This window comes from Emys orbicularis, chromosome 3, assembly GCF_028017835.1.
Source record: "Emys orbicularis isolate rEmyOrb1 chromosome 3, rEmyOrb1.hap1, whole genome shotgun sequence".
Classification (NCBI taxonomy): Eukaryota; Metazoa; Chordata; order Testudines; family Emydidae; genus Emys; species Emys orbicularis.
This window is the reverse complement of record NC_088685.1, coordinates 108,692,597-108,714,046: the sequence shown is the minus strand read 5'-3', so window position 1 is coordinate 108,714,046 and position 21,450 is coordinate 108,692,597. Positions and strand designations below refer to the sequence as shown.

Sequence of the window (21,450 nt, the reverse complement as noted above, 5' to 3'; positions counted from 1 at the left end):
GGAGATAATGCTGCCCACTTATTTACAATGTCACCTGAAAGTGAGAACAGGTGTTCACATGACACTGTTGTAGCAGGCGTTGCAAGGTATTTTACATGCTGGATATGCTAAACATTTGTATGCCCCTTCATGCTTTGACCAGCATTCCAGAGGACATGATTCCATGCTGATGACACTAATTTAAAAAAAAAAAAAAGTGTTAATTAAATTTGTGACTGAACTCCTTGGGAGAGAATTGTATGTTTCCTGCTCTGTGGTTTTACCCACATTCTACCATGTATTTCGTATTATGGCAGTCTCAGATGACGACCAAGCATATGTTGTTAGATTTAAGAACTCTTTCACTGCAGATATGACGAAACGCAAGGGAGGTACCAATATGAGATTTCTAAAGACTGCTACAGCACTCGATCCAAGGTTTAAGAAACTAAAGTGCCGTCCAAAATCTGAGAGGGACAAGGCGTGGAAAATATGCTGTCAAAGTCTTAAAAGAGCAACACTCAGATGTGGAAACTACAGAATCTGAACCACCAAAAAAGAAAATCCACCTTCTGTGGGTGGCGTCTGACTTAGATGATGAAAATGAAGGTGCACTGCTTTGGATCGTTATCAAGCAGAACCCAGCTGTTCTCACTTTCAGGTGACATTGTAAATAAGAAGCAGGCAGCAAACATTATCACCAGTAAATGTAAACAAAGTTGTTTGTCTTAGCACAGTGGCTCTCAACCTTTCCAGACTACTGTACCCCTTTCAGGAGTCTGATTTGTCTTAGATACCCCCAAGTTTCACCTCACTTAAAAACTACTTGCTTACAAAATCAGACATAAAAATACAAAGGTGTTACAGCACACTATTACTAAAAAATTGCTCACTTTCTCATTATAAAATAAATCAATTGGAATATAAATATTGTACTTCTGTTTCAGTGTATAGTACATAGAGCAGTATAAACAAGTCATTGTATGAAATCTTAGTTTGTACTGTCTTTGCTAGTGCTTTTTATGTAGCCTGTTGTAAAACTAGGCAGATATCTAGATGTACCCCCTGGAAGACCTCTGCATTCCCTCAGGGATAGGCGTACCCCTGATTGAGAACCGTTTTAGCAACTGGCTGAACAAAAAGTAGGACTGAGTGGACTTGTAGGCCCTAAAATTTTAAGTATTTTGTTTTGAGTAGTTATTTTAAAAAAAATTCTACATGTATAATAAGTTGCACTTTCAGGATAGAGATTTCACTACAGTACTTGCATGAAGTGAATTGAAAAATACTATTATCTTTTTTTACAGTACAAATATTTTTAATCAAAACTAACATAAAGTGAGCACTGTGCACTTCGTATTGTGTGGTAATTGAAATAAACATATTTGAAAATGTAGGGGAAAAAATCGAAAAATATTTATAATTTTAAATTGGTATTCTGTTATTTAACAGTGCGCTTAAACCTGCGATTAATTGCAATTATTTTTGTAATTGTTTGAGAGCCCTATTTATTAGTTAAATAAAATTACCTTAAACATTCTGGATGCATAAGAAAAACAAGTTTTATCAAAACAAATTTTGCCTTCAAAACTCATTTATTAAACAAAGGAAATATTAAAGTTAGTGAATTGACGGTTTCTGTTTACCCTGGGCCAGATTTTCAAAGGCATTTTGGTGCTTAGTAGGATTTTCAAAAGTGCCAAAGCAGGTTAGGTGCCTAACTCCAGTTAAAATCTATGGGAGTAGGATCTAAGCAGGATAGGTGCTTTTGAAAATAATAATTAAGCACCTATTTGCATCTTTAAGACCCTAAATACCTTTGACAATCTGGCCCCATTCCTTCAGGTTTTTAGAATTAGATCTCATCCTTTCCCAGGAAAACAAGTTTTCTTGCTTTTTCAACTCCCAGTTGGTTTCTCAGCTTTGAATGAAGTAATCCACATGTAGAAAATACTCTGCACTTCCAGCTAAACTGAAACCAAAAGTTTTTCTGCAGAAGAAACTAAAAGTACGTATGTTTGGAAAAGTATAAAGACTTGAAAATAATAAGATACTGCAGTGCAGTACATGAAATTGACATATTTATAAAGCTTGAGGAGACCTAAGAAGTTACATTCCCCCCCAAAAAATTCTGTGATTAAAAAGGCAGCACCATTTAATTCACTGATACAGCATATTTTTATTTGATTTTAATAATGTATAAGTTTAGGCCTACATTAAGGCCTAAACTACTTGTTTGAGTAGTGTCCCTATGGATGCTCCACTTCAGGTGTGCATGTGCCCCACGCACCCCACCTTTGATTGGAGATTTTTATTATCACTGTCTGTCTGGCCCATGCATGTGCTGCTGATAATCGTGCCCAGCAGTAAGGCTATGTCAGGCTGCATGGGCAACCTGCTCTCAGTTCCTTCTCCACTGCATCGGCCTGCCACAGAATTTATCATGTCTGCATGTGCATTCCTCATGCAGAGTTTGTTCTACTTAGGGCTTGTCTAAACTTAGTGTTGCATCAGTGCAGCTGCGCTGCTGTAGCACTATGCCACCGGGAGAGCTTCTCCTGTCGGCATAGGTATTCCACCTCCCCAAGAGGTGGCACTATGTCAATAGGAGACGTCTTCCCGTCGACATAACTCCTGATGTAGACAGTGCTACGTCGATATCACTACATTGTTTGGGGGTGTGGATTTTCCACACCTCTGAGCAACGTAGTTATACAGACATAAGTTTTTGTAGTGTCGACCAGGGCTCAGTTTGTTAGTTGTAGTTAGTTACTGGTTGCTGAAAAGATTTTTATTTCCTCCACGGAAATCTCCCTGACACAGGCACTTCCAGTTCACCAAGGTTTAAATATTACCTCATGTAGAGAGGCTGTCCCCAGTCAGTGACGCACACTCTGTGTTTGCTGCTTGGGAGAGTTGCACATCCCACAGAAGTGCAACTTCTGTTTGGCCCTCAAATTCAGGGCACAAAATAACCAGGAAACCAAGCTGTAGCTGTTAATGGAGTGCTCCTTTTGCTCTGCTTTGGATTCGTGTCAGGAAAAACCCCTGTCCATCAGTCCCCGGAGGTCTCTAGTGCCCCTATGACTTCATTGCAACACCTTCCTAGAAAGGGGAAAGCCTCAGAAACCTTTAAAGATCCTAAAAAGAAGAGCTCTAAAAAGAGCTCACCCACCTCAAAAAGGCTTAGCTGCTCAACCAGGTCAGCAGCCTCAGACACTCTGTTCTCAAGGCTTGGTACCATAGAGGCGAGGAGCTCCTTCGATACCAGTGAGGACAGAGCCTACAGAGTTGGAGAGATTGGGGCCTTAATGACAGACCCTCCTTTCACAGTATTCTACAAGGACAGAGTTTCCTTACAACCAGACTTCAGGTTTTTCCCTAAAGTATCTTCTGAGTTTAATCTGTATCAATCATTTACCTAGGAGTTTTCTTTCCAAAACCACATTATTCCAACCTGGAGACCACACTCCATACTCTAACACCATCCTGACATCTAGTTCCCTATCTAGATAGGAGATATACAAAATGGTTTAATCTTAGACTGTTGGTTTTGTTAGCAGAACTTTCAGATCTGTCTGCAATTTCTATCCAAAGACTATGAGAAATGGATTTTGGAGTGTATTAAGCCAGCATTCCAACTCCTGCTGGGATGTCAGCTTATTTGACAAGGTCACAATCTACGTCTATGGCTCTACTTAAGTCTCCCAGTTGCTGAGATCCACAGAGCTGCCACATGATCTTCTGTACATACCTTCTCCAGGCACTATGCCTTAGCTGATGCTTTTAGATCTGATGAGGCAGATGACAGTACCTAAGAACAGCCATACTGGGTCAGACCAAAGGTCCATCTAGCCTGGTATCCTGTTTTCCAACATTGGCCAATGCCAGGTGCTTCAAAGGGAATAAACAAAATAGGTAATCAAGTGATCCATTCCCTGTTGCCCATTTCCCAGCCTCAAGCAAACAGGCAGGGTGGGTAGGGATGGTGTCCCTAGCCTCTGATAACCATTGATGGACCTATCCTCCATGAACTTATGTAGTTATTTTTTGAATGCTGTAATAGTCTTGCCCTTCACAACATCCTCTGGCAAAGTGTTCCACACGTTTACTGTGCACTGTGTGAAGAAATACTTCCTTTTGTTTGTTTTAAACCTGCTGCCTATTAATTTCATTTTGTGACCCCTAGCTCTTCTATTATGAGGAGTAAATAACACTTCCTTATGTACTTTCTCCTTCTTTTCTCTGTTCTGAACTCAATTCTGAAGCTTCCTCCTCCTCCTTAGGGAGGTACTGCATGGGAGTCACCTGACGAAGAGATTATTCACCCTGTGCAGTAACTGGTTTTTTGAGATGTCCCCCTATGGGTGCTCCACTACCTGCTCTCCTTCCTCTCTGCTTCCAGGCTTCCTTCTGAGGCTCAGTGTTGGAGAAGGAACTGAGGGCAGTTTGCCCATGTAGCCTCATATAGCCTCAGTGCGGGGCACAAGGATATCAGCAGTGCATGCGCAGGACGAATGGATACTACTAATGAAAATCTTCAATCATAGGTGCATGGCGCGCATGTGCACCTGAAGTGGAGAACCCAGATGGGGACACATCTTGAAGAACCACAGTTGCTGCTTTTTGTCATAATTTCAAGTTTAATTAACAGGTTTATTTTTAAAAAGAAAAATGGACTTAATATAAATTTTAAAAAAATCAAATTTAAATTAATCTGATTTTTTTTTTTAAATTTATCTGTTTTTATTTATCCTACCTAGACCTCATTTAGATGATGAGGGAGGTTCCATAGTTTAGATCTCAAGATGTCCACAAGTTCTTCTCTGGGCAGGACCAAACCTTATAGAATTCTGTGGTTTGTGGGATTTTGGAGGAGGGGGGAAGGAAGCCCAAAAGGGAGGTAATCCTTGCCCCAATTATCCAACTAGGAAAAGAGCCTACTGTACGTTACCCATCAGGCCAAGAAGCCCACACAAGGTAATAAGGCCCTAGTTGTTAGAGAAATTGTTCTCAATCTTTTTTCACCTGTAACTGAATCATTTTTTTGCTGAAAACTTCCATAATTTGTGGCCGGGGTTATGCTGGAGGTGGTCCTTCAGAGATTTACCACCGCATTCCTCCTTTTGAACTTAACTTAAAAAAAACATACAAAAAAACAACAAAATTTCATTGTGTAGAAGGAAGCTCACTTACCAGTAACTGAACTGGCGTTTTCTAAGTACACTATTTCTGTAGATTCCCACTGACTATCCTTTCTTCCATGTTTCTTTGGAAGTTACTTTTTTAACTCACAGTGAAGATATAACTGAGATATTAAATAGCAGGCCTCCCTTGCAACCACAAGCATAACTGCAGAATACACTGGGCCTATCTGTAACCCAGTGGGCATGGAAACCAAAGGAAAAGGGATGAGACCGTTTGTAACAAGCAGCTTAGAATTTAATGAATCATGGCCCTAAAGGTTTTGTTTTAGAATCTGTTGTGAAATTATCACATGTAGATTGAAACCTGTGTTGAGGAATGGGAAGTGTCTGGGATTCTTGCACCATCAATTGTATAACTGTAGAGTATTAAACTCTCACAGCATGCTGGTTTATGAATTTTTGGCAAGATGAAAAAGGTAGTGCCTGAGACTAGGATAGTCTAATAATTCACCCACATACAATCGAGCTCAGTCTAGTCTACACATTCAATCTTGAAGCTGGGCTACCAAACATCAGGTTTAACAGTAGTTGATAAACTATTTCTTAAATGCTTGTCCTGTTTTAATTTCTGGGTGAAATTTTCTTGGATGTTTTTTTTTTCTGAAGCTGACCTGAGCTGTTTTAGTATACCCTTAAGTACATTCTTAGGGTATGTCTACACTACCGCGGTAGTTCGACGGCTGGCAATCGAAGTTCCGGGTTCGATTTATCGCGTCTGGTGTGGACGCGATAAATCGAACCAGGAAGCGCTCGCCGTCGACTGCGGTACTCCAGCTAGACGAGAGGAGTACCGCGGAGTCGACGGGGGAGCCTGCCTGCCGCGTGTGGACTGCGTCTGAACCGCGGTAAGTTCGAAGTAAGGTATGTCGAATTCAGCTACGTTATTCACGTAGCTGAATTTGCGTACCTTACTTCGACTTGGGGGGTAAGTGTAGACCAAGCCTAAGAGTTCTGGGAAAGGTAGCTTATGTATCTAGTCAACATTAATCTTGCTGCCTTAAGGGTGAACTGCAGAGAAAAAGAAAACTTGTGACTTTTATTGCCTATTTAATATATAAAGTGCCTCAAAGTGTGCAGTTGTCTTATACTGAAATCAGGTACTGATGTTTTTTAAGCTTTTTGCTCTCTGGGAGACCTGATTCACCTTTCTTTGATGTCATTATAGTGTTGATTATGTTTATAGATCAAAAAGGAATAGTGAACAGCACTCTTTTGTTTGCCAGCTCACCTTTAAACTGGCTACATGGGAGGTTGAACCTCGTCTGTAGCTGTATGGGCTAGTTAATATGGAAACACCATTCTTAATTAATAAAAATATTCCTCATTTCTTGAAGAATGATTTAAAGGGTATTTCCAGTTTTTTCTATGCTGTTTTTCAAGATATCAGGGAGTAAATAACTTCTGTAGCATACTGTTTCCTGCAACAGGTTGTGTGCTGTTTTAAACTACTGTAGTCATAAGTACAGGTGACACTATTTGTATACAAGGCTCCTGTTGGATTCATTAACAAAGGCCTTCTAGATAGTTTGGTTAGAGTTGGGAGATTTGTTTAATGGAAAGACAGAGCTGTAGAGAGCATGTTTTTCAATTTTCTGCATGCTACTTTTTGGAGAAAGGGAGCAACTTGACAATATTTGTTTAGAAGACCTGACTTCACGTAGGGATTACACATGTGATCCTCTATTCCTGTCCTTGTTCAGTGGGAACTGAGCTGTGAACACACTTGTGTTCTGGGCAGGATAAAACTTTCCTTCACAAGCATTCTGATGCCATAGCCACTATATGGGTGTGATCAATAGTGAGCTGTGTTCTAGATGGAGTCAGTTTTCTTTTTGTTTAAAAACATTCAGATGCAATTATTTCAAAAAGTTAAATATCGGTAGCCTACTAATTTAAAATGATATGTTTACCTCTAACTTGCTTTTGAAATGGGGATAACTGCTTGAATATAACCCATTTGGTATGGGCTAGTTGGAATAGTGGGTTATGCAGTTAGTAACCTTTCATCTTTTGAGACCTGGGTTCAAATGCAGCTTCTGTCACAAGTGAAAGAGCTTTACGATCACCTAGTCTTTCATATTCATGTATTTGCAAAACCAGTGTAATTTGGCCCCATTGTTGTCCCTCAAGAATGCTGTGAGTCCAGATCATGATGGATTTGCACTTCTGGGTGGTGGGAAAATATATACCATATATTTATATGTCAATTATACTGTGCCTCACTCCTGCTGTTCTGTCACTGTTATAAATATTAAAATCTTCCCTGTTCCAAAAAAGGAACATTTTAAATCTATTGAACAGTTGTTTTTAGAAATAATGGTTTTTCGATAGGTTTTTATGATTTTAGTGATATAGTACAAGAATTTTTAAAAGTTCCTTTGTTTTATTAGGAGTCCACATCTCCAGTTGTTTCACCACAGCAATCCCCACCAACCTCTCCACATACATGGAGGAAGCACAACCGCCATCCCAGCGGAGGGAATAATGAACGACCTCTTGCTGGACCTGGGCCTTTTTGGGCTCCATTTAGTGAAGCACAGCCAGGTATAAATGTCTTATGTTTTCCTTCAAGTGTTGCCTGACGTTGTGGGATTTTTAAAAAAAAAAGCTTAAAGTTTAGGTCAGCTTAGATTTACATTTTCAGTATGGACAGAATAAGTAGCAGAAAAAGGACAGGAATATGAAGTATCTCTGTACACAATTAACAAGTGCAGCTCAATTGCAGTTCACTCTGTTAAATTGGTGCCTGCCAAAACTGCATGATCTGCAGCACGGCTGTGGCAGGCTCATTGCGTAAGTCTGATGTGGAAAATGCCAAAAAATGTGGCAGGAGGGAGAGGATGGAACAGTTGCATGTGTCCCTAAAGGAAATTTATAGCAGGATAAAACTGACATGTTCTACTCCTGGGGGAATTCTGTACCAAAAAACGAAAAATTTGCAGATAATATTTTAAAATTCTGCATATTTTATTTGTCAAAATAACACAATATAATGCCAGTTTCAATTACTTTAATTTATTTCAAAATACCTGTCAGCAAGTATGTCTGTAACAATACAGACCAAAAAAATAAAAAGATTCAAGAAATGGTTTTTTTTGACAAATAGATTCCTTACTAGGCATATTAATGCAGAACTTTGAGTAATTCATTTAAACTACAATCCAGAAATTTATTTCCTGCACCCCGCAGAAACAGTGCAAAGGCTTGGGGGGAGACAAGTAACAGAGGAGATGACTGAGAGGGAAGGAGCCTGGAGGTGAACCTGTAGTGTTGTTGGGTGTGGGTGGGACAAGTATGAAACAGGAATTTGGGGGAGGAGTATTATTAGAGAGTTAGGGAACCTCCCCAGTGCAGACCCTGGCTGACCACTGGCCTCTCCCATTCAGTCAGGCACATCTGCATCCAATCCCCATGTGGTCCTGCACCCCCCAATACCCATGTGGCCCTTCAGCCCCCCTCCCATTCAGCCCCTGCCTCAATGCTGTCACTCCTGAGCCTCGGCCTCAGTCTGTCCCCCCTACTGAGCCCTTCTGAACCCCAGTCTGTGACACCCCCACCCAGCAGTCCTGTGCGCCCTGCTCTGACTGTCCCGTGCCTCCTCACCTGGCCCCATTGTGAGGAACACAGCCTCCCATCCTCCGTCTGTCTGCTGGTTGCCCTCTCTTCTGGCACCACAGCAGCCCCTGGTGGGCAAAAGGTGTAATTGCAGCGCCTCTCCAGCAGAACTATATTCTGCAGCGGGAAAAAAACATCTGGGGCAAAGAGGGGACATGAATTCTGCATGTGTCCAGTGGCGGAGAATTCCCCCAGGAGTAATGTTCCTGAAACTAGCGGTAATCTTCCCTATCACTGTGTAAAAATGCAGCTTGAGGGGAAAGCAATAACACTACTATACTGTATGTTTTGAACTGTGCTTTTCTTTCTTAGAGTAGGTTAAATGAACTTGTCAGATTTTTTTTCAAAACTGATACACTTCTTAATACTTTGAGTTTTTTACTTTCTCTAGAACTTCTGTGTATATTTAAGATCCAAATTCTTAGGGTCTTGTGGTTTGAGTTATGTTATGGTGGACTAATAGTTTGATACTCTGTGTGCTGGTACATCCAGTAGGCCTGTGTTAATTGTTTCTTTTTGAATAGTAAAGAAATATCGTGTCTGATCCCAGTGTTTCTACAAGTTCCTTTTTTTCTCCTCCCCCTACTGTTCCCAGGTTTTCTACTTCTAAGTAAATCTTAATTCAGGTTACACTTCTGCTTTTAGTATTATTTCTTGTTACAATATATTATATTTTAAATTAGCATTTGGATTATTTTTTATATTTAATTTGAATACTTATGATTAGTAAGGTGTCTTATAATTGGCCCACTATTTTTCAGTACATCCTTTATTGTAATCATGACCATACTTTGAGGACCAGGGAACTTCTTATGTGAGAATTGGTTGAAGGTATTTTCTTGAGCTGTCAAGTCCTAAGAAAAGACTAAAATTTTGTTTTTATTTTCAGGGACATATAGAAAGCCTAGATCATATGCAGAGGGTTGTGCCAATGATGTTGTCCCAACAAGTATCATGCCCTAGTAGTTAGGCATGCTTATACATTATCTGATATAAAGATCATACAGTTTCTTCATTGTGCACATGCCATACATTTGGGTACCACAGAATAGGTTTAGTCAAACTGTTGTAAAAGCCCTAGTTAATTTGCAATTTTTAATGGATAAATTGACTTCCCTCTTCACCCCTGCACATAGTAGAATACTTGAGAACCTAGATTCTTACAGGCTCAAATGCAGATGAGCTATTTCTGGTGGCTGTCTTGCAGTTTTCAAAGCCAGTGGACTCCAGGCATTCGTCAGTAACTTGCTCTTTATCCATTTTTCATAACTACAGTAGTTTGCTGCAGAATTCCATATTAAACAGTCAGTTCTGGCAAAAATATTCGGGGGATGCCTATTCAGTAAATTAATTTACTGACTCTAAAAAGCTGTCAGAATTAGACCAAAAACTCAGTCCTCTTAAATTCTGTCTTTTGTCACTTCCTCCAGATATTTCCTACACTGAAACACTATTTATCATATTCAAAATTGTTCATTGCAGCGGGATTATCTGTATTGCTAATGCTATCTCCTATCTCTAGTTTCTAGCTAGAATAGGTTTTAATATTCTGTTGTAGCTCAGGGCAAACCATGTCCATCCTGATTCAGAGTGGAAAGACTTTTCTTGACCCAACTAGTGCCTTGGTATGAATCATAGCTGTGCTTTACACACACAAGGGGTGTGTGTGTGTGTGTGTGTGAGAGAAGTGGTGATCGTACTCTTATTTAAGTGAGGGTCTAATAGTACAGGCTAGAATGATGGTGTTGGCCAGTGCTCTGCAAAATTCCAAATCCAGCTTTGCCAATAAACCTTAGTCCTAACCTTGGAGATTCCCTTCCTGTTTCAGTCTTGAGTCTCTCTCTTGAATAATCAGCTAATTATGTCAAATCGAGTCACTTTTCTGTTACGTTCCAAAAGTTCCAAGAGGGTTTAAAGATGAGACCACAATATTTTCACTTGTAATCCAGACAGGTGATCCAGGTCTCTCTAGGTATAAGTCCAGTGTGTCAAATGCTAGGATTTAGAGAGGATTCTCTTGATATTTAGGACTAATTATTAGTGTTACCTTTTTGCAGGGAACAAGTCATTGCCTGTGTCCCTGTACTACCGTCTCCTCAGGATCTACATTGAACCCCTCAATGTTTAAGAATATTGAACTTAATTCACCCAAGAAAAAAACATTATCTATTTTAGTTACCCATCTGGCCTCCTGTTACTATAGTATCTGAGCACGATATAGTCTTTAGTACATTCATCATTACAATACCCCTCTGAGGCATGGAAAGGCTATTACCTCCGTTTTACAGATGGGGAGCTGAGAACCAGACTGTATTCCCCAAGCTCATTCAGGAAGTAAAGTAGGGCAGGGACTTGAACCCAGGTCTCCATATCCTAGGCCAGTGCCTTAATCCCGGAACTATCTTTTCTGCTGGTATTAATCTTCCATTTGTCTTTTCCAGTTTCTAAAGGAATGCCTTAGCCAAGCTTCGTGCTCCTTTGCTCATTTAATTATTCTGTGTGTTGACGGCCAAGTCAAAGCGTAGACCCAACTAACATCTGGGTGGTGATGTATGGAACTGATTCTTACCAAACCTTTTATAAAGTACAGAATATTGCTAGAGTTTGGAAAGCTGAAAGGCTTTTAGCCGAAATATGGTAGATTAACTCTTTCCTGGTGCTAGTAAACTTGCACTAGTTGGACGCCAATAACCAAAGTGTATGAACTCTTTGTTTAAATATATTGTCACCTGTGTGTGCATTGAAAAACAAACTCTTTAATTCATGGGTGTGTTGTCACCCCTCAAGGAATAAAAACTATACTGTTCTCAGATTTGATATTGTCTATATGCTTTTTAGGACCAGTGCCAAAATTGGATTACTAGATCAAGGGGCCAGTGATAATTTTAAGGTCCAATATTCCTTTTACTGTCAGGGTTTGAATTGCACGCCTCACACTATTTGGAAGCTGTGGTTCACTCCTTTCTGAAGACAGGACTGTTACTGTTGCCTAGGCAGGGTGAAAGATTGGATCTTACAATCATATTCTGATTATCATCTTGCTGCCTGGTACTTCAGTTAGGACACCATTTTAGTGTGATCTTGTAGTTTGCTAGAAGCTAAGGGGTTTGTATAGTTTTAGGTCTACACTACAGCGGGGGGTCGACCTAAGATACGCAACTTCAGCTACGTGAATAGCGTAGCTGAAGTTGCGTATTTTAGGTCGACTTACCTGGCTGTGAGGACGGCGGCAAGTCGACCGCTGCCGCGCCGCCGTCGACTCCGCTGCCGTCTCTTGCCGCGGTGGATTTCTGGAGTCGACGGCAGAGCGATCAGGGATCGATTTTATCGCGTCTTCACTAGACGCGATAAGTCGATCCCCGATAGATCGATTGCTACCCGCCGATCTGGCGGGTAGTGAAGACGTGCCCTTAGAGGCTCTTGGATTTGTGTCCTTTTGTTTAAGATATAAAAAGGCCTGAAAGGTGTGTGCAAGCTTTTCTTTTTTTTACCTTAAATTCAGGAATGTAAAGTCTTGTCTTGGCTTGATTTTGCTGGAATAGTTCTTGGGGGCCCATGTGGATTCCCACCCCCAATTAAGTGGTAGAGTTTATTCTAACAAAAGTCTGTTCTCCTGAGTGTTTCTCAGGAATTTGAATTAAATAGATGCTAACAAAACGGTTTTAAATAATCAGAATAAAATTGCTTCCCTTCTCAAACTAAGCTTCAGTTATTGATCTGTCACAAACCTATTACTACTCCAGTTCTCCAGAGTTTCCCAGGAAAAAAACAAAACGATGCTTGAATTTCTTATGAAAAGGAAACAGGTTCTCCTTCCACACACACAAAAATCATGCCTTTATACCTAATCAAGAGAAAAAACAGCACAAACTTTTTTTTCCTTTTGCATGGCAGTTTAAACTCCAGATCCAGCAGCTAGAAAGTTGGCTGCTAAAAGCTTTTCAGAAATGAAGTGATGGTTGAAGTTGCATGGCAGAATAAGATGGTAATCAAGTGACACCATTTTAAGGTCTGTTACTTCATAATATAATAGGGCTAGAAATGGAACTCTTACCAAAACAGTTTCCTTGGGAACTTTATCAGTGTGGCATATGGTGTGAGAGGAATTAAAGCCCATTCCACATAAACTACAGCTCAGGGTGGATTTGATTTAAATCAGATTGATTTAAATCACTAGTCAAGAAGACCCGATTTAATCATGGATATCTCCATAAAAGTGCATTCTTTCTGGTTGTTAAACCTTAATACATATTCTTCACAACTCAGAGATAGATGTAGGTTTCATTTTTAGAAGGTACACACTATATACATTTTTAAAGTGATTTATTTTGGAAACTTTTCAGATTAGTTTTACAGCTATATCAGAAAATGAATAATTGAAACTATAGAAAATGGTGATCTTGAAGGTGGATAGTCTTCAGAATCCTGTATGTTGAGGATGAATTCTCCTAAACAAAATAAGTCAATGCAGTTATTTAATTATTATTACCATACAATGTAGTATTACTCATTGCATTCACTGACACTCAGTACTACTTTAAAGGTGAAATTGTAAAAGGAAGATCTGCCTATTTCAGCTATTTATTTTTTATCACAACTGCATCTAAAATGTTAGTACCATAGAGTAACAACTATATATTTTGCTCAATCATGAGAATTCAAGAATCTTCCAGAAGGAAGACAGGCAGTCCTTAAGAAAGAAGTATGAAATAAAAAAGTTTACCAACCCAAAGATCCTGCATGTTCAGACATGTTCCTTTCATCATCTTCAACGCAGTTTCCTCCTGAGAAGGCACACTTTTCATGATGTTGTTTCAGGCAACCAGGCCTTGCATTTCTTTGTTGCACTGTTTGCATTTTGCACGCATGCCTGTCTTACCCACAGGTAGAGGAACTTCATTAAATTATTCCCAAACTGGGTCTCTCTTACGGCCTGCCGCCATTATAGGTTTTCCCTTCTAGTGAGAGAATGCTATGGTAGATCTCAAATCAATGAAGGCTACACTCAGAAAGACCTCAAGACTTTTGGAATATGCTGCTCAAACAGTTTCACTTTTGTTTCTACTGCCTGTCCCTCCCTTCTCACATTTATCTCCAGGCTTCTCCTTGTCCATATCTATTCCGTCCCCAACAATCTTCTATTCATTGAACTTTTTGAAACTTTGCACTTTTAGAGAGAGGTAAGGGATTGACTCTGTGTACACAAATTTGCTGAGGGACAATAGGGTTGAGGTCTGTTATTTCTCACCTCTATATATTAATTTAATTTAAAACATTTTTGCTGTTAACAAGCATGTTATCTCTGGAGACACAAATCCACAGATTGAAAACTGCAAAACTAAGCATCTCTGATGGTATCTTCTAGACTGAGCACAGTGTCCCATTGGGTAGATAGAAAGATTAACCTAAATAATTTATACAGAAGCCCCTGAAACCCCCTAATCCATGAACTATTGGAACTCATTTACAAAACTTTTATTAAACATTACATGATTATATTGTCTCCTACTATAGAATTAGAATTTATAATCCCTATTCCGTGATGAGATATCTTTGAGCTATAAGGTGTCTTAATTAAAACTATCTTTAGATAGGTTTTTTCCCCTCAAAAAGCATTTAAATAAAAAAACCCATTTAAATAAAAAATATTGGATTTTTTTTATTTAAATCATTGATTTTTATCCACCCTGCTACTGCTGTTTCAGTTACCTGTTTAAAGACAAATTCCCATAGGAGAAATATATAGTACAGCCACATGGAGTTCAGTTCACATTTTTACTAAGCACTGTGCATTAGACTTATTCTCAGAGTTAGATGCAAGACTTGAGACCTCCTCGGACTTCCATCCATTCCAAGAGGTGTTGCTCTTTACTCTCCCACAAGTGTGCATGCACACAGGACCTTGAAGGACTGTGGGACAGTAAAGAGAAAGTACTTTACTGATAACTTCCTTCAAGAGTCTTCTCAGTAGTTCAGGAGAAGGAGTTGAGGTGGTTAGGGGCTGTACTCAAATGTCATATGTTGATGTCACTAGGGTCACTTCTCCAGCCCAAATGGACATGGCTTTGGTAGAATTTATGTGAACTCAACACCAGAGAGCACCAACTCACGTGTGCAGGCACAGAGGTGATTCTCGAAAAGTTAAAAGTAAATAACCTTTATTCACTTGTTCACAGCCCGCCCGCCGCGCCCCCACTCCCCCCCCAAAAATCCATATACCAACAATAGTGAATGGTAAAGCAACCAGAAGAACAAAACGATTGTTGTTGGAAAGGCTACTGTAGCTAAAAAGAAAACCATTCTGCTGATACCGTAAGATTACTTAAAAGATGTAGTAATTAATTTGGTGCTACCAGGTTTTCCCCAGGGAATTCTAGTGCCACAATTCAAATTGATTGAATATGTAACTGTTTACTGTTTCAGGTGAAACCAGAGTTTTGGAAGTATATGGCAAGTATTTACTATGACTAGGCTTGGAAGGATAGATTTCCGTTAAAATCTGATAAATGTGAGTAATTGTCCATTTTTCTCTTCACCTAAAAGCCTGTGAAGAATTCAGTCTTAATTGAAATTAAGGAATAAAAAGTTAAAGTATATGAGAAGGGTAAAACTTTCATAAGTGACTTAGGAGCCAGTCCCATTTTCAGAAATCACTTAGGAGCCTCGTCCACTTGAAAGTCAGTGGGACTTTGTCAGTTAGGCACTTCTAAAGGTAAAATTTTCAGATAACTTGTACACTTTTTTTGCTGTTAACTTCATCTGGCAGTCAATAAAATGTAAGACTTAATTTCTCAATTTATCCTCTTTGGCAGTCACTAAACTTTGAATAACCAGATGTGTTTGAGGGTATAAAATCATGTTTAAAATATTTAATTCTTTAATCAGCACAAAAAAAAATCATATGCATTTAGTGTATCAGTATTAAGCCAGGTGTAATATGTATAACTTTGATCCATCTGTTCACATAAAAAACTAATCCATAATAAGTTGCTAAACTTACACTGAAATAAAAGAATACAAGTCAGTATCTGTGAGGATTTTGTATTTCCTGTTTAGTGTAAAAAAATAAGACCGGATAAAAATAGAATACTGGCACTTTTGAATAAATCAACTACCTGTTCAAATTTATAAAATAAAAATAGAATCCTTCCAAGCCTACCCATGCAAAAGCAATGATTGCAGTTAGTTCTTTGATGCTATAGTCCTGCACAGATGGTATAGAAATGCCGAACCATTATTCTGAAGTGAATAGAAATACTACAGGTGATAGTCTGATAATCACTACAGAATCCAGTTTTGTTGTGTGAAATTGAAGCTTGTAAAAACTCATCATGAAGGAAGCTGTCTTCTCATTAGCAACTGGCTGACAATGCACAGCAAAAGCAAAGCAAGCAGGCAAGATTTAGTAAACATAACACAGGAGCAGTAGAAGTAGGAAGACATTAACTTAAGATATCCAGGAACCGTAACTCATTTAAGCCTTCCATTGACTTTAGCGAGTTTTGTTTCAGGTCTGCAGGATCCAAGAGGGAAGCCAGTAGTTGAGGGGGAGGTGGCAGGTTCTCTCAGACCTCCATACCCAGTAAGACTAACTTGGAAAGTTCAACTACCCCTCATCCACTATAGTTAAAGTAGGCATCCCTGGCAGACCAACTAAATTAAACTGTTTGGTAAAGTTATGTAAAAACTCTGTACTATAGTATTTGCAATACATGTTTTTGAATTTGTTTTGCATTTGCAGATATTGTACATCTTTAAATCCGCTCTTGTAATTCTGCTTCTATTTAGGCAGGTGAATCCTGCCCTGTAGCTGAACTTCATGTTCAGGATGGGGACTAAGCTCTGCCTCTGTCCAGAACTTTGTCCAACTGCAGACCTGACAAAACTTACAGGAATGGGAGCAATTTCAGATCCCACCTATTCCCCCAGTCTTGCTGTAACCACTGCTCAAAGCATCTCAGAGGTGAGATGAAGAACTGAATGAAGATTTGGATCACTATCTGTGGGGCCTACCACAGGCACAGAAACATGAAGAGAAATTCTTCTGAGATGCATTAGCTGAGCTGCTCCTACTTAACGTCTAACATTTGTTAAAATTTCTGCCACTCCCCTGATTAATAAATATATCCTCTCACTGCCCCAACCCCCCATCCTCTGTCTTACACGCCTCAGCGTGCCAACCAGTCCTTGTGGCTCCGTAGAGCCGGGGATGATGGTTTCATTCACAAGATTAAGAACCTGGCCCAGGATTCATGGCATGTATTCTCCATCTGCCTGGGGCAGGGCATATAGCACTGGAGGTGGGAATTGGGACACTTGGCTTCTCAGCTTTGCCACTGCTTACGTATGCTTATCTCTTGGGCAAGTCACTTAGCCTCCTCATGCCTCAGTTACCCCATCGGTAATCTAAGGAGGAGGGTGGAACCCAGCCTGGAGCTCTGCAGATACAAAGGGCTCAGTATTATTAAGCTGCAGGAGCCAGGGGTAGAGACACTGTGTGCAGGTCACAGGTGGAGGGAGATGATTTATTGGGGAGGGGGGATAGCTCAGTGGTTTGAGCATTGGCCTACTAAACCCAGGGTTGTGAGTTCACTCCTTGAGGGGGCCATTTAGGGATCTGGGGCAAAAATCTGCCTGGGGATTGGTCCTGCTTTGAGCAGGGGGTTGGACTAGATGATCTCCTGAGGTCCCTTCCAACCCAGATATTCTATGAAAACATCCTCCTATGAATTTTTTGGTTAATTAGGCTAGCTGCTGGAGAAGAGTTTGGAGGCAGAGAGCAACTTGAGAGATCACCACCCCCTTTACTCTCAGCACTGTTGGATAAACACTGCTTTAGCTCACTGGCATACAAGGAATGGGTCTAATGAAGTAGTGTGTACACTAGAGAACTAAAATAATAGTTCCAGCTAGTAATCCCAAACACAGTTTAATGTTTAGGGTGTGGATTGTAGCACCTTTTGCCTACTAATATAGTTGAAACTTAATTACAATGATAGCTAGAAGAAACAAAGAAATCTAATATCTCCCCTTATGTAAGACTTTCCCCACTTTCAAGTGGGAGAAAGCTCTCCAGAAACAAATCTAAGTAATGTCCTGTATTTTTTCTTATATAGTATGTAAAGTATAGTAGACCCCAACAATTTACTGTGCACACCACAGTAACAGGTAAAAGTTTTCTGAACAGTTTTTGTTTTTCTGAGTAGTTTTCTGTGTCTCTTTTCTGGAAAAAAGTGACTTAATATTCTCTAATCAAGTCCCCAGCCTAAAGGGTAGTTTCATCACACTTAATCTTAATACGTATAAATGTAGAGTAATTCTGGAATTACGTATAAATAGTCCCAGTAACAGTTTTTTCTTAACATTTTAGTTGTCTCGTTACCTGCAAGGTTTTTTTGGGGGGGGTTGCCCATTCTGTTCACTATCGATGACCTGTTCTCTATCCATAATCTCCATGAACCTGGATCTGTTGATAATTCTTAACTTCCATGAAAGAACTACCTGTATATACAAAATTCTCTCATGGTAATTCATTTATGGACACCCATCTTAGGAACAGCTTAATTGTTCTTGCTGCATAAAATTGGATCCAAGTTGAAGAGCTGACAGACTATAATGTGGTGAATGTTTTCTCCTTTCTTCAGATGTGCAGTGTAGGCTTCATGATTGTATCATGAGACAGTCCAATAGCAAGTTATGAACCTACTTTCTGCATCTATAGCATTGGATGCATGAGGTAGAAATGTGCTTGTGAGAATTTAATATAACCTCAGTATTGCATTTGGTTGTACAAAAGCACTGTACAACTTTCATTCTGTTTAAAATCTTCGAGAGCCAATTTCACAACTGCTCCTTGGTCTTCCAGGGGTTTAATATTTTCTACTTGATGTAGGAAACAGACCTGTCTCTTGTGATTCTTCCAAATTTTTAAAATTTTCCTGATTGTCCTGTTCCTTCCCAGGACTTCCTCAATTTTTTTTTATTGAATCACAACTTTGGAGAAGCTTGAGACTTTTATACCCCTGGCATTGGGTGACTCAGATGCCAAAAAAAAAGTTGCCATAGATATTTAAACATCTGTATAATTAAGTTATTAAAGGACTGAACATCCAAGACTACATAATCAAAATAAGTTAACTGAACAGAACACATTTATGAAAAACAAGTCTGTAAGGCTTTTGGTAAGCCTCTCAACCACCATGTTACATAACTTTACCGACTTGAGATGCAAGTATTGTTGAGTAAGTGTCACACTGCGTTAGCAACAGAGTTAAGTTATTAAATTATAGATATCAAGAAAACTGATGCCCAAAAATGAGCTGTTGCTGGAATTACAAATCAAAACATTAAGAAGGAAAAAAAATAGAAATAGCACAAGATATCTGAATTGCAGGAATGCTGTATGATAACTTTAAGTAACTGAATTAGTTTCTTTGCCTCTCAGTACAATGTTTGGTTTCTCTTCTCAGTTCTCTCTCTTTGAAGGGAAAAATATGAAGAAGTTTCATTTTAATTATTCTTGATATAGCACATGTTCACAACCCAGATTTTTCTTAATATTTATAAATACCAGTGACAGTAAGCAATCCCTTCCTTTTCCTTTACAGTTTATATTTAAAGGAGTATTGTTCAGTATAGAATACTAATACACAATAAGGCATTGGAGAATAGCTTTGCATTTTTTTCACATTACTACAGTCTGGTTTGTGATTATCGTCACAATTTTATTGTGCTTTTCTAAGAAGCACGTTTATTTCAGTTTTCCATGGACTTTGTCCAGCTAAAGTTTTCTTAAAATTTTTTCAGGTTGTTATATTTTGAAAGGGAACTGTTTCTTTTGCTTTCAGGCTCATCTACTACTGGTGATTCCATATGGTCTGGCCATTCCCCGCCACCACATCAAGAAAACTGGGTCAGTTTTGCAGATACCCCACCAACCAGTACTCTTTTAGCCATGCATCCTGCTTCTGTCCAGGTGTGACATTTTATTGGTATTCATTTGATTTGCTTCATTCAAATTAATGTTGCAATCATCTTTCATACTTTCACTGCAGACTCATACTGTGGACCCAAATTTACTATGTTGTGGAGGTCAGAAATCTGTTCTACGCTTATTTACCCAACAGATACTTCTGTATCATTGAGTTGTTAAATACTATACCTTTTTATCTAGGAAAGTTTTTTTTCAAAATTAAAAATTTGCTAACATTTGAAAAGCCAAATTTAAAAGTAACTGAGAATATTTGTACTTCGCTTTCTCTGCATACACTCCATACCTTTTTGTTGCTTACATAATTGCAGTCACTTCTACACCATTTAATGTGCAGAAATATTTCCTATAGCTTGATAGTCCCAAATATGCAATCTGCTGACAGCTTCCTGCAACACTTAAACTTCTACAAGAAATAACTAAGCTTTGAAGGCAAGTAGTCTAGAGACAATGGCAGTCCATGTGATTGTTTTAGACAGATAATACTGAGGAAAAAATGTTTCATTGCAGGACCAGACAACAGTACGAACTGTAGCATCAGCTACAACTGCAAATGAAATTCGTAGGCAATCGAGTAGTTATGATGATCCCTGGAAAATAACTGATGAACAAAGGCAGTATTATGTAAATCAGTTTAAAACCATTCAACCTGATCTAAACGGATTTATTCCAGGTGAGTTCTTTAAACACAGAAGTTACTATAGGTATAGCAATTTTGTATTCTCAAAGACAGCGTGCTGGTGGACATGGATTTATATACCATTTTGTAAGAAGTCCTATCTTTACTAAATTATTGGTACAATACAGCTCCACTGTGATTAAAAAACTGAAGCTTTGAAACTAATTTTTCTGTATAATAGGTCAGCTTTGTCAGTCTTACTCTTCTAATTAGCACCCTTTGCTAAATTGTTTAATTGTTTTTACCATAAACTTTAAGAGCCTTAGGTTGGTAAGCTTGCAATAAATATTAAGCATTATTGTTTTAATATTTCAGGGTCTGCAGCTAAAGAATTTTTTACCAAATCAAAACTACCTATTCTTGAGCTTTCTCACATTTGGTAAGTGTGAAGTGTCAAAGTTTGGGGTAGCTATTTTTGAGAACTGCAGCTATTTCATATTAGAGCTTGTCTGACAATCAGTCAGCACCTCTCATCTTCCTTCCTAGAAAGTGTCACCTGCACAAAATGCCAGTGCTATTCTAGTGTCAATCCTGTTCCCATTTAAGACAATATTACATTTTCCACTGACTTCAGTGGGATCAGGACTTGGCCCCTACTTACCAGGGAGCTAGAGCCCACAATGTCAGGTACTTCACACAACCAAAATGTGTTGAAATTGCATGGAAAAAGACGCATTTTTGTCATGCGTATTTCATTTAGTCACACATGCTTCTGGGTAAATTTGTTAAAGTCCCACAACGACTTAAACACAAATCTTACTCTTCATTTCAGTGTAGAATGAGTGCTACAATGCCAGACATGCTCATTCAATAACTTGTCCACAACAGATTTTGTCTCCTTCATTAGCTCTTCAGATAACTTACATTTTGGATTCTAATTTAAATAAGATTGTTCCCTCATTAAATAAAAGTATGTAAAGTGTCAGACTGTAATATCTACATGCTGAAAAACTGCTGTATTATAATCTGCCATTAACTTA

General features: G+C 39.0%; 1 protein-coding gene across 5 annotated transcripts in view; it reads left to right on the top strand.

Moving 5' to 3' along the window:
* Positions 1-21,450, top strand: part of REPS1 (RALBP1 associated Eps domain containing 1) — a 119,494-nt gene that overhangs the window by 38,707 nt on the left and 59,337 nt on the right. For all 5 annotated transcript variants that reach the window (XR_010561281.1, XM_065400385.1, XM_065400384.1 and 2 more), the window contains exons 4-7: positions 7,577-7,730; positions 19,649-19,776; positions 20,302-20,464; positions 20,786-20,849. Coding sequence is in view for 4 of the 5 variants with exons in the window: in XM_065400385.1 (XP_065256457.1) it covers positions 7,577-7,730; positions 19,649-19,776; positions 20,302-20,464; positions 20,786-20,849 (509 nt within the window). In the remaining variant the exon portion in view is untranslated. The remainder of the gene's footprint in view (positions 1-7,576; positions 7,731-19,648; positions 19,777-20,301; positions 20,465-20,785; positions 20,850-21,450) is intronic.